At 47.4% G+C, this 14334-nt stretch overlaps 1 protein-coding gene across 1 annotated transcript in view; it reads right to left on the bottom strand.

The window, feature by feature from the left end:
• ANGPT4 (angiopoietin 4) overlaps window positions 1-4702 on the bottom strand; it is a 44480-nt gene extending 39778 nt beyond the window's left edge. The window contains exon 1 of the mRNA XM_081917167.1: window positions 4166-4702. Within this exon, the coding sequence (XP_081773293.1) occupies window positions 4166-4489 (324 nt within the window). The 5' untranslated portion in view covers window positions 4490-4702. The remainder of the gene's footprint in view (window positions 1-4165) is intronic.
• Between the last annotated feature and the right edge of the window lie 9632 nt (window positions 4703-14334).

The raw sequence follows: 14334 nt of genomic DNA, 5'->3' as shown, positions 1-14334 counted from the left end.
CTCTCCCCGATGCTTTTTAACATCTTTATGCGCCCCCTCACCCAGCTTGTCCGGAGTTTTGGGCTGGGCTGCCATCAGTATGCTGATGACACCCAACTCTATCTATTGATGGATGGCCATCCTGACTCGGCCCCAGACACACTGATCAGATGCTTGGAAGCTGTGGCTGGATGGTTACGTGGGAGCCGGTTGAAGTTAAATCCTTCGAAGACAGAGGTCCTCTGGCTGGGACGGGATGATATGGGACTGAGGGGGCAGCTCCCATCTCTTGCGGGGGTGCAATTAGTGCCAGCACCGTCCGTTAAGAGTTTGGGTGTAATCTTCGATACCTCCCTCTCCATGGAGGCGCAGATTGCAGCTATTACAAAGGCGGCATTTTTTCATCTCCGCCAAGCTAAGCAGTTGGCTCCTTACCTCTCTCGCCCTGACCTAGCCACTGTGATCGACGCAACCGTCACCTTCAGACTGGATTATTGTAACTCACTCTACGTGGGGCTGCCCTTGAGACTGACCCAGAAACTCCAGCGGGTGCAGAATGCTGCAGCGAGACTCCTTACGGGGTCCTTGCTGTGGGATCACATTCACCCGGTGCTATACCAGCTGCACTGGCTCCCGGTGGAGTACAGGATCAGGTTTAAGGTGCTGGTTTTAACCTTCAAAGCCCTATACGGCCTAGGACCCTCGTACCTACGGGACCGCCTCTCCTGGTATGCCCCACAGAGGAACCTACGGTCTTCAAACAAAAACACCTTGAAGGTCCCAGGCCACAGAGAGGTTAGGCTGGCCTCAACTAGAGCCAGGGCCTTTTCGGCTGCGGCTCCAACCTGGTGGAATGCTCTGTCACAAGAGACAAGGGCCCTGCAGGACTTGACATCTTTCCGTAGGGCCTGCAAGACAGAGCTGTTCCGCCAGGCCTTTGGTTAGGGCGCAGCCTGACTCCCTCCTTTGGCAACCTTTACAAAACTTTATGGCTGCCATCAATCTTGATTTTAATTAATTTTTATAATGTTTTTATAATGTCGCACCATTTTGGTGTTGTTAGCCGCCCTGAGCCCGGCTTCGGCTGGGGAGGACGGGATATAAATAAAATTTATTATTATTATTACATTTCTATTACAGTGGTACCTCGGGTTACAGACGCTTCAGGTTACAGACGCTTCAGGTTACAGACGCTTCAGGTTACAGACTCTATAGCACCTCGGGTTAAGAACTTTGCTTCAGGATGAGAACAGAAATTGCATGGCGGCGGGAGCGGGAGGTACCTCAGGTTAAGAACAGTTTCAGGTTAAGAACAGACCTCCAGAACAAATCAAATTCTTAACCCGAGGTACCACTGTATTCTTTTATGTTGTGAACCGCCCTGAGGTCTACAGATGAAAGGTGGTATGCAAATGTAATAAATTAATAAATTAATAATTAATAGATATGATTCTATATTAGATCACTGGAATTTAAGTTTTCAGTTCTTTGGCATTGCCTGACATTGTCTGTGCAGAGTCCACCCCCTCACCCACCGCCCTTGCACATCAGCACACATAAATTGTTGCCTCCAAGCCTCCGAAAATCCCCCCAGGAGTTGAGTTTAGATGAGCCCCAGAAGCAAAGTTCCGGTAGCAAGATGAACCAGAGGACACTGGGAAACCACATCCTTCTGACCCTCCTCAACTCCCAGAGGTAGGATTAGTGATGGCCGGGGGGTGGTGTGGTGGAGAGGGACTGGTCATCGCGGGGGTGGGGGGAAGAATCATGCGACGTCCAATATTCACACACATCGTCTCCTTCAGGCCAGGCTATGAGTGAGTGCTCAGCTGGAGAGGAAGGCACTCTGCGCATGCTCAGTGGCTTCACTCCATCCAAGAGTAGAGATAAAAACTAGTTCTCTAGCCTCCTCCCTCGTAGACTCCAAATATTTCCAGATCTTTACTATTTGGCTCTAGCAAATTATATCTCTTCCGTCCTCTCCAAAATGACAGCAACAGCTTTCTCTCTCTCTCAATCCCCACACACCGCAGTTCCCAAATTTCAGTGTGACCAAGAAAGAGAACCAAGGGCGGGGCTATGCCTATCAGGAGGTGTGGCCATGCAAATAGGCGCATGCTTAATTCTTAACGCCTGGAGTGAGAAGCAGCAGGAGAAAACCAGTGTCCCTGGGTGCATTTCTCCCTCATATGAATGAAATTTCCATTCTCATGGGCACACCAGGCACTTCTGCATTTGGGAACACTGCTTTGGGGAAGAGAAAAACACACCCCTTGTCCCTGTCTCTGGAAAACCTCAGAGTAAAAGAGAACCTGAGAATTGTAGAGTTGGAAGCCATTTGGTCCAACCCCTTGCAATGCAGGAATTGTGGGAATGTTCAGGGATGCAGGAGAGGATATATTGTTTGATTATAGCCTTTCCAACTTGTGTTAACAAGTTCACAATTTAGCAGAGTAACGTTCCCCTTTTTAAACTCACAGCGGATGCGTTTGTTCAGGCTCGCTAAAGCCTCTATAATAACTGTTCTGGTGTTTCCCCCTTATTCCCTCATAAAAGATAAGACACGACACAGTCTTCTGTAAAAGTATAAAAAGAGTTTACTCACATTCTGTTCACAATGGGATCCCAGAAGGCAGACTTAGCTTAGAAAAGTAACATATACCTAGAAACTATCCCATAAGACAGTCCTTTGTCCTCTTTTGGCTGGAAGCCAAGAGAGCATCTTTGGCTACGCAGATGTTGGTTCTTTGATGCATGTAGTCAAAGAGAGAGAGATGGTTGCCCTGCCCTGTGATTTTGTCGTTACCTGCACAGGTGAGGCCACGCCCACCTCTAGTCACATGCAGAGGAAGTCTGTCCCAGCCCAGAAGGAAACAGGAAGTTTACCTGTTGGCTGGACAAACATTCCTCCCCATGTGTAAACATGTTCACTCTAGGAATGTTGTACTTGACTGCTCTTGTGTTTTACATCCCACAGGAATCTCAACTAAATCATCCATGACAGATGGCCACCCAACCTCTGCTTAAAAACCTGAAGGAAGGCCCGTCACTTTCCAAGGGAGTCTGACAGATCTCACTGCCAGAAAATTTCTCCTCCTGTTTAGTTGGAATCTCCTTCCATGCAGTTTGAATCCATTGGTTCGGACATGGCCCTGACTGGCCTGGATGCTGTGGAAATTGCATGTGGGGGTACAGTATGTGTTAGAAGCTGCCTTATACAGAGTCAGACCCTTGGTCCACCGAGTTCAGTATTGCCTACACGGACTGGCAGCAGCTCTTCAAGGCTTTGGATAAGGATCTCTCCAAGTCCTTTGGGGAGTGAACTTTGGAGCTTCTGTAGGTTGTGCAGATGGGACGCAGGTGGCACTGTGGGTTAAACCACAGAGCCTAGGACTTGCCGATCAGAAGGTCGCAAGTTTGAATCCCCGTGATGGGGTGAGCTCCTGTTGCTCGGTCCCTGCTCCTGCCCACCTAGCTCAGGGCTCCTTGCCTTTTGCCCCAGAAACTTTCATGCGATACTAGGCCTTGCTGTATAGTTAAAGCCATGGTTTTTCCAGTAGTGATGTATGGAAGTGAGAGCTGGACCATAAAGAAGGCTGATCGCCGAAGAATGGATGCTTTTGAATTCTGGTGTTGGAGGAGACTCTTGAGAGTCCCATGGACTGCAAGAAGATCAAACCTCTCCATTCTGAAGGAAATCAGCCCTGAGTGCTCACTGGAAGGACAGATCCTGAAGCTGAGGCTCCAAGACTCTGGCCACCTCATGAGAAGAGAAGACTCCCTGGAAAAGACCCTGATGATGGGAAAGATGGAGGGCACAAGGAGAAGGGGCGACAGAGGACGAGATGGTTGGACAGTGTTCTTGAAGCTACTAACACGAGTTTGACCAAACTGCGGGAGGCAGTGGAAGACAGGAGTGCCTGGCGTGCTCTGGTCCAGGGGGACACGAAGAGGCGGACACAACTAAACGCCTAAACCACAACAGGTCCCGCTGATCCCAAACAAGCTTCTGACCTATAACTGCAGGATGAGTGTGCAGTAGCTCCTGAGCACGTGTAGAGCATCTTTGGCCGTTGAGCCAAAGGCTGATGTCTAGGCTCAGGCAAGGGCAGGCTTGATCTACAGCATCTCTCCCCGTTTGTGGCTTCCACCCTCACCCCCCCGAAGACCCTTCCTTCCCCCTTACCTTCAGCAGCCATTGAGTGTTGTTTTCCAAGACCCTCTCCAACTGCTGGACCCGTTGGGTGGACTGGTCATCGCTCCACAGCAAAGGGCCGGCTGGCGAATCCCTCTGCAGCGTGTTGACGTTGAAGGTCTCCCCGGGGTGCTGGCAGGGTTGGGGGTCGGCCTCTGGCAAGACGAAGGTGTAACTGCAGCGCCCGTTCTGAACCCGGTGAGACCTCCTGCGGATGCCCCCCTCGGCCGCCCTCCGCTGGCTGCCCACTGCCCAGGAAGCCGCGACCACCAAGAGACCCAAGGCCCCGACCTTGAGATTTGCAACAGTCCACATGGCTGAGCACGGAGGGGGTGGGTCTCGCCGAGTCCCAGGCCACCCACTACCCCTTGCACCGATCCAGCACCCAGTTGGTATTCTCAGGGTGTAGAAGCTGCTAGTCAGAACTCCCTTGGGTGCTGGTTCCGGAGACCCGGCTGGAGTGAAGCCTCCAAAAGGCTCTGCCCGTTCCTCAACACACACTGAAATCCTGCAAAATCTCGACTTCCTCTCACCCTGCCCCTCCTCCTCCTCTTCTCATTTTAACATTCTCCACCCCCCTCCAAGACTCTTTCTTTTATCATTATGCTGGCTCCAGTAACAATATTGGCCGGACGGACATTTTTTTTTTTTTAAAAAAAAGAGAAGTTTGATGCATTTCCCCCCTCCTTCGTCTTCCTATCCCACTAACGGAGCTCAAGTTTCAGAAACGGGAGGTTTTTTTGCATACTCATAACCAAGCCGACGGCTCTCTCCAGGGCTTTGCGCAGATCTTAGCAATGCTCTGTGGTTTGATTTGCATCCTGTCTGCTCTCTATCATTTTGTAGTCGATAGGCCAAAGGGCAAGTGAGGGGCCACACCAGCAAGCCGTATTGCCATGGACCTGTCAGAGAAGGTGTGGCATTGTATCTGAAGATTGTCACAGATATGTTGCTCTGTTCTACCTCCCCTGTTGGAGGCAAGGACCTTGGGAAGTGCAAAGTTTAACTGTAGAACTCATTGCCACAAGAGGCAGTGACAGCCACCAACAGGACTAGGCAAATGCATGGAGGAAAAAAGGGCCATCACTGGGCACTAGCTACGATGGCTGTCCTCAGAGGCAGCAGGGCTTCTGAATGCCAGTTGCCGCAAACCACAGGAGTTGCTCTTGGGTTCGAATCCAGTATACATGAAGGAGCGTTTCCACCTCCATCGTTCTGCCCAGACTCTGAGGTCCAGCGCTGAGGGTCTTCTGGTGGTTCCCTCCCTGCGAGAAGTGATGTTACAGGGAACCAGGCAGAGGGCCTTCTTGGTGGTGGCACCTGCCCTGTGGAACGCCCTCCTATCAGATGCTAAGGAAATAAACAACTACCTGACTTTTAGAAGACATCTGAAGGCAGCCCTGTTTAGGGAAGCTTTTAATGTTTGATGCATTACTGTATTTTAATATTTTGTTGGAAGCCACCCAGAGTGGCTGGGGAGGCCCAGCCAGATGGGCAGGGTATAAATAATAAATTATTATTATTATTATTATTATTATCCTGCTTGCAGGTTACCCACAGGCATCTGGTTGGCCACTGTGAGAAAAAGATGCTAGATGGGCTGTTGGCCTGATCCAGCCAGCTTTTCTTATATTCTTACATCATCTAGCCAAAGAAGTGGGCCACTTCTTTGAGATCTGTCAGGGTGCCCTGCTTCCTGACTCTTGGTCGGAGCTCTTTGTCCAAAGTCTGATCCTGATACCTGCCAATACAAGTTGTTTGGAAAGAGAGAGGCATTGGAGAAGGTAAGGCACACCCAGACTCCTGTCGCTGTGGGTTGGTGTGCTGGGCCTGGGGGTAACCCGAGCAACGCAGTCCAGGTCTGGTCCCGAATACAAGGGTACCGCTAGGAGTCAGTCCGACAGGACCAAGGCAGGACACGAGGCAGGAGACCAGGCTAGGTCTGGCATAGGGTCTCAGGCAGGTTCTAGCAAACAGCAATGTTGCTCCCGCAACCTGGGATGGGGTCCGATAGCCTTTTATCTTTGTCTGGGTAATCTTTGTCCTGATCCCCCGGCGACTCACCTCCCTGTCTCACCCGAAGGTGAGCACTCCTCCTGCGAGTACTCAGGTCTCTCCTTCTCTCAGACCTTTGTCTCTGCAGCTCGGGAGACATCGGTGGGTTACTAGACCCAGAGGCCGCCTCAACCTCCCCTGAACCAACTGGTAGTGGAGCAGCTGTAAGTGATGGCCCAGCTGGAGGCAACAAGGTAATCCCCACATCTGGAGCCAGGGCAGGCTCAGGCCCCAGACTCGGCCAGTTGGTGCTTGTTGCAGGGGAACCTGTGCAGACTGGGGCTCTTCAGAATCAGACCCCAGAGTAGGTTCAGATGCCGCCTGAGGCAAAGGATCCGGTGCAGACTGAGACTCCTCTGGTTCCGAGTCGCAGGCCATTACAGTTGGCTTAAAGAAACAGTATTTTGTTGTTTGAAAGAGATAGGAGGCAGAGTGAATGGGCTGAAGGCACCACAGGAATGCAGGGGCCACAGCCTCTCTCTAGAAGGACACTGACAAACTGGAACGTGTCCAGAGGAGGGCAACCAAAATGGTCAAAGGCCTGGAAACGATGCCTTATGAGGAACGGCTAAAGGAGCTGGGCATGTTAAGCCTGGAGAAGAGGAGGTTAAGGGGCGATATGATAGCCATGTTCAAATATATAAAAGGATGTCACATAGAGGAGGGAGAAAGGTTGTTTTCTGCTGCTCCAGAGAAGCGGACACGGAGCAATGGATCCAAACTACAAGAAAGAAGATTCCACCTAAACATTAGGAAGAACTTCCTGACAGTAAGAGCTGTTCGACAGTGGAATTTGCTGCCAAGGAGTGTGGTGGAGTCTCCTTCTTTGGAGGTCTTTAAGCAGAGGCTTGACAACCATATGTCAGGAGTGCTCTGATGGTGTTTCCTGCTTGGCAGGGGGTTGGACTCGATGGCCCTTGTGGTCTCTTCCAACTCTAGGATTCTATGATATGGTACCCAACTTGGCCCAGGTGCCTCATACAAATGCCTTGCTCCATCAGAAGTGTGCAAACTCCCAAAGATGGCCCTGGTTTGGTTGTTCCAGAAAGTTCAGATCAGATAGGATCGTCTCTGAATGCAAACTGCCTTGAACCTCTCCCATTTCACCCTTTCACTGTTTTTTTCACCCCAGATTCTGCTTCAGTTGCACACCCTGCTCGTTCTTTCTGCCTCTTAGCCTTGCACCAGTTCTCTAGTCAGAGGCTCCTTGGTTGCAAGAGTTTGGCACCCTGGCCCCGTCCTAGGAGGCAAAGCAGACAGCAAGCCTCTGAAGCAAAGAGTGTTTCTTTCTTAGCACCCCTCTGCTCTTCATGCCATAACTCAGCAAATCTTTCTCTGATCAGGACCAGCTGTGACCTTGCTGGGTTCAGCTGAGCTGCATTCAGATTAGATTCAGGGCTTCCTCCTTCTCTGTGGTCTATTTATAACGTCCCAGGGAAATGAGTCAGGACTCGCCTGCAAACCTTTCTCACATCAAGGGATATTCTCTCTCAAACCAGAAAGGATTTGGAGTCCTTGAGAGGACTTCTGAGACTTCTTGAATAGGATGGGAGAGTCCGTTTGATTTGCATTTAAAGGCAAACCTGCCTGAGTCCCACTTTCTGAAAAGAGACGCAGACCAAAACACAGCTGTCTGTTGAAATTTGCACATTCCCGAATTTTGCAGTTCTCTGGCTCATTGAAATATACTCAGAGTCGAGAGTGAATTTCATGCTCTTTATTCAGCTCATAGTGGTGAGGAGGAATGGAAGTTCTCCCAGAATGTCTGCTTTATATACATTATTTACACAATGGGCCCAACGTGATTGGTTAATTCCTGGATTCATCTGTAGGCCAATCAGGTTGCAGATTCACTTCCACCTGGAGCTGGATTGGGTGGCTCCTGTGGACCAATCAGACCGCTGCATTCTGGACCCTATTGTTCTAGGACCAATCAGACTGCTGCCTTTTGGATCCTATTCAGCTCAGTACATAACACTCATAAACACAGATACTAGGATAAATGTGCATATATATGCATGCATTAGTGAAAACAACACAGAAAAATGCATTGCATTGGGCCAAATTGCTTTGCAAACATTTGTGCATAAGACAACTTAGCACTAAGGAACATACCGGTGAGAAACATTTGCTTTGGTGCCATTTTAATTTTGGGTGTGGATTATTCTCGTGCATTGAACACCAGCCTGTTATTATATGAATGTATCTGTCATTTCAAATTATATCCTGTCCTTCCTCTCAAAAGAGACATGTTTTGTTGGATACAAACCCATGACTAGGGGGCATCTGGAAACCTAATGGAGAAGCGAGATCTGTTGGGGGTGTTAATGCTGCGAGCCCCTCCATCCTATGCTCAGGTTGTATATGTGTGTAAATCATAGAATCATAGAGTTGGAAGAGACCACAAGGGCCATCGAGTCCAACCCCCTGCCAAGCAGGAAACACCATCAGAGCACTCCTGACATATAGTTGTCAAGCCTCTGCTTAAAGACCTCCAAAGAAGGACACCCCACCACACTCGTTTCCAGGCCTTTGACCATTTTGGTTGCCCTCCTCTGGACACGTTCCAGTTTGTCAGTGTCCTTCTTGAACTGTGGTGCCCAGAACTGGACACAGTACTCCAGGTGAGGTCTGACCAGAGCAGAATACAGTGGCACTATTACTTCCCTTGATCTAGATGCTATACTCCTATTGATGCAGCCCAGAATTGCATTGGCTTTTTTAGCTGCCGCGTCACACTGTTGGCTCATGTCAAGTTTGTGGTCAACCAAGACTCCTAGATCCTTTTCACATGTACTGCTCTCAAGCCAGGTGTCACCCATCTTGTATTTGTGCCTCTCATTTTTTTTGCCCAAGTGCAATACTTTACATTTCTCCCTGTTAAAATTCATCTTGTTTGTTTTGGCCCAGTTCTCTAATCTGTCAAATGAAACCATATATCCGAAAGACACGACAGTCTCCACATACTTTCATTCCAAGGAAACAGAACCTGGACAGAACAGACGAGAAAGAGCTGTGAAGCAGCTTGGTCTCAATAATTCACACACACACAAAAACAAAGCGAGATGATCTCAGGAATTGCAACCTTCCTCCTGAGCCTTAGATCCTGAATCTCAGGGGTGGAATCTTGGTGATAATGGGTAGATCCTACTTGATTTTTAAAAAGAGTCAGTTGTTTACGAGAAAGATAAATCAATAAAATCATCAGTAAGAATTAGAAGCAATAATTTAAGACTTCTGTTAAAATAAAGTTCAAGGGACCCCTGACCATTAGGTCCAGTCGTGGCCGTCTCTGGGGTTGCGGTGCTCATCTCGCTTTATTGGCCGAGGGAGCCGGCGTTTGTCTGCAGACAGCTTCCGGGTCATGTGGCCAGCATGACTAAGCCGCTACTGGCGAACCAGAGCAGCGCATGGAAACGCCGTTTACCTTCCCGCTGGAGCGGTACCTATTTATCTACTTGCACTTTGAGGTGATTTAACCCACAGCGCCACCCACGTCCCTTCTGTTAAAATAACTGTAGATCTTGTGATGCACACTCCTTCCAGTTAAAATAATTCCATAATCCCAGAGATGGAAAGGCTTTTGTTTTGAGAGATTTTGCTCTGTTGTCAGTCAACAAATGAAAAATGGTTCTACTATAGCTGGCTTTCAAACTTAGTTGATTACTCTCGAAGGAATTGGTAACCGGTTTTTCCATCCACCCCTCTTCTACAGACTTCAGGCCTGGCCACCAAGCCCGGGACATGATTAACGGCAGTCGCAGTTCTCAGTGCCAGGCCAAGCTTGTTTTCGAGAGCCTCCCCAGGGAAGTTGAAGAGGCCCTCTTTGCACAACAGTGTGTTGCCAACCATAACACCAGAGAGAGAGAGAGAGAGAGAGAGAGAGAGAGAGAGAGAGAGAGAGAGAGAGAGAGAGAGAACCAGTGGTCTCCCATTTCTGGGGACCCCAAACTCTTCTTGTGCCTTGTCTCAAGACTACCTGTTTATTGAGCATTCATCATCACTTGCTAGTGCAAAGTTAGATTATATCTAGTCTTGAAAGACCTACACTGGCTCCCAGTACATTTCCAAGCACAATTCAAAGTGTTGGTGCTGACCTTGAAAGCCCTAAACGGCCTCGGTCCAGTATATCTGAAGGAGTGTCTCCACCCCCATTGTTCAGCCCGGACACTGAGGTCCAGTGCCAAGGGTCTTCTGGTGGTTTCCTCTCTGTGAGAAGCCAAATTACAGGGAATCAGGCAGAGGGCCTTCTCGGTAGTGGCGCCCTCCCTGTGGAACACCCTCCCACCAGATGTCAAAGAGAAAAACAACTACCAGACTTTTAGAAGACATCTGAAGGCAGCACTGTTTAGGGAAGCTTTTAATGTTTAATAGACTACAGTGGTACCTTGGGTTAAGTACTTAATCTTGGAACTTTGAAGTGTCAGGCATAGCCCTATTGGCTTTAGCCCAAACGTAGCAGAGTTTTCCTGCACAGCGAAGAAGCTAGTTGCGGCAGTAATGACTAGTCAGCTAGACTCAGAATAACTATTTACAGGATTTATTAAAAAGGAGAAAATAAAACCAGCAGAGTTTCTGCATACAAATAAAAGCAAAATAAATCCTCTCTTTCTCTCTCTCTCAAAACCATACACAGCACTTCTACTCCTAACACACCTCACATCAAACTGAGCTAGCAATCCCTAGTTAAGAGTTGAATGCTGGTCGTTAACCAATCAGAGTAAGCAGTTTCTAGGTCAAGCTGACCTGGGCTTTCTGCCAAGAGTAAATTGACACTGCCTTGAGTTAATTGTTTGAAGCCAGAATCTGCAAGTTTCCCATGAGAATCAATTAACAGAAACTGAACACCCCCTCACAGATTCTGCTGGACAATTAACATCAAATACACCTATGTAGAAGATCATTTTTCCAGCAAACCTAAACCCTTGCACATTCGCTTGTTCTTTACCTTTGCCAATGGTTTAGTTAACACATCTGCTACATTTTCTTCACTTGATACATAAGTACAGGTGATTATATTGTCTTGTACACAGCAACGCACATTTTGGTATTTTACAGAGATATGTTTAGAACGTGATTTGAAACCCTCTGTTTTACTTAAAGTTATACAAGCTTGATTATCAATGTAAACTTGTATTGGTTCTCCACAATTTACATTTAAATCTGCTAACAAATGCTTGAAATAAATCACCTCGTTGCACAATTCACTCAATGCGGCGTACTCTGATTCCGTTGATGACACACTTACAACGTCTTGCTTGCGTGACCGCCAGCTGATTAAAGCTCCACCGACCATTATGACCAGTCCTGTGACAGATTTTCTATCCGGCAAATTTCCCCAGTCACTATCACAGAAGCAACTCAGCATTTCATCCTCTGAAGAATTTAATTGTAACATATAGCCAATTGTCTGTTTGAGATACCTCAGAACTTGTTTTACCTCTTTCCAGGCATTTAGTGTGGGTTTTGAGACCAACCTACTTAATATGCCTACTGCATAACTAATATCAGGTCTGGACCACTGTGCTAGATACAATAAACTTCCAATTACAGAGTGATATACATCAGGATGTTCAAATTCAGGACTCTCATCTGTATGAAGTGTTTTTATGAAACCTGGATCCATAGGCACCACTGCCCCTTTGCAATCCTGCATTCTGTATGTAGTCAGTAGTTGTTTAATTTTGTTCTGCTGACTAATTAGGCAGCTGCCATCTTGGGCCCAGCACACTTCCAACCCTAGATATGTCCTAACCGGGCCTAAGTCTTTCACTTTGAACTTACTGGACAATTGTTTGGCAAACCTCTTAGTTTGTTTATCTGTTTTGCAGGCATACAATACATCATCTACATAGATCAGACAAAACTCTTGATCACTGCCTGTACCACGTACATAAACACAATTGTCAGCTGTACTCTGCTTGAAACCAAATGACACTAAGGCCTCATGGAAACATTTGTTCCAAGATCTTGCAGCCTGTTTGAGACCATATAGAGCTTTGTTTAATTTTAACACTCTATTGGAACCTGTCTCATAACCAGGCGGTTCGGCTAGATACAGGTCTTCTGATATTGATGCATGTAAATATGCAGTCTGGATATCAAAATGGTTTAACAGGAGTTTTCTCTTTGCTCCAAGCGTTAGAATCAGCCTTACACTGTCCCCCTTAGCAGTAGGGGAAAAAGTCTCGTCATAATCTTTTCCAGGCCTCTGAGAGTATCCTTGAGCCACTAAACGAGCTTTGTATTTGTACTTTCCTGTCACCAGAGGTTTAAGTTTGTACACCCACCTGCAGCCTACAATCTTTGCCCCCTCAGGCGCTGCTACTGGTGTAAAAACCTTGTGCTCATTCAGAGAGGACATCTCTTCCTCCATTGCCTGTTTCCAGCGCTCTGCCTCCTCTTTTGGTAACTTTAACACCTCTTGAAAACTCTTGGGCTCTGCAATTACACTAAACACGTTTGCAGTATCTGGAGAAAAACGCACTGGAGGCACTCCTTTGTTTTGTCTTTTAGATCTTCTGGGAGAAAATTTTTCTTCTGACCCACTTTCCTCTTCAGAACTACGACCTCTCTTTTGTTGCTTAGCAACTGGTCTCTGGCTAATTCCACTTTCTTGAGAGCTCTTATCTGAACTTTCCTCCCCCTCAGACTCTGACTCCCTGTGTCTACCTTCAGAGTCATGAAGCTCCTGGGAAGGTTCAAACCAAACCTCAGTATTGGCATGTAGTCTCTCCCAGCCACTATGTTCACAAAAACTGGCATTCCTGGAGATCACAATGCCATTTGTCCCTTCAGCAAAGCGGAAACCTTTTCCCAGCTCCTGGTAACCCACAAACACTAACTGTTTGGTCTTAGGATCTCCCTTCTTTCTCATTTGTTTTGGAATTAATACCCAGGCTTTTGATCCAAACACATGCAAATGGTCAATTTTGGGTTTTTTCTGAAACAATTTAAAGTACGGAGTTGTACCTATTGTTTGATGAAAGAGCCTATTTTGGAGATAACACGCGGTGAGCATGCTCTCCCCCCAATAAGACATGGGCAAATCAGCATCATCAAGCATGGCAAACATCATATTTTGTAAAGATCTGTTTTTTCGCTCTGCAACGCCATTCTCCTCTGGGGAAAAAGCGTTCGTTTTTCTATGCCCAATGCCACGCTTTTGTAACCAATCTCTAAAAGCATTTGACATAAATTCACCACCTCTGTCCGTCTGAATCCTTCTGAGTTTAATGGACAGAAATCTTTCCACAGATGCCACCCAGCCTTTAAACTTAGTGAACACGTCACCCTTATTCTTCATGGGGAAAACCCAAGAGTAACGCGTGGCGTCATCCACAATTGTTAGTGAAAAACGCGATCCACCCCTGCTTACAGCAAATGGACCAATTACGTCCATGTGAACCAGCTGTAGTGGTGACTCACTAACTCTGTCACTTCTGGGGTAAGAGACTCTGTGGGTTTTAACCTTTTTACAAACATTACAATCAAGGTACTTGTTACAACTCTTTAAATCACCCCCATCAGCCAATTCAGACATTTTTAGTACACTTTTCCAGCAAGCATGCCCCAATTTCCTATGCAATAAGTGCACACAGTTGTCATGTATAGCTTTGTTGTTCACTGCAGGCTGAGATTTACTGACTACTGCTGCAACTTGAGATCCTGCTTTAAGCCAAAACAAGCCTCCCTCTGACTTAGCAGTGCCTAAAATCTCACCAGCCTTCTTAATAATGCAACTGTCTCCTTCAAAATACACTTTAAACCCAGCTTTTAGCAAACAATCTACAGACATCAGATTGCTCCTTAATGAAGGCACACACAGTACATTTTGCAGACATTCACGAAGACAAGGAACAAAAACTGCACCCCCTGAAATCACTTCGGAAGTACTTCCGTCTGCTAGAGCCACCTGGCTGCGCTGTGCTGAGTTCTTGGAAACAAACAATTCATCTGAGTTTACGATGTGGCGAGATGCTCCCGAATCGACCACCCAGACCGCTTGTTTCTCATCAGCAATCTTGACCTCGCCGGTCACCAGCTGAGCCGACTGTTTTCGTTTGAAGAATTTCTTTTTCCACTGCTGCTGCTGATCTCGTCTC

This window comes from Podarcis melisellensis (assembly GCF_964234715.1).
Source record: "Podarcis melisellensis genome assembly, chromosome: 6".
In the NCBI taxonomy this organism is placed as follows: domain Eukaryota; kingdom Metazoa; phylum Chordata; class Lepidosauria; order Squamata; family Lacertidae; genus Podarcis; species Podarcis melisellensis.
The sequence above is the reverse complement of the archived record's forward strand: the minus strand, read 5'-3'. Positions and strand labels throughout refer to the sequence as shown.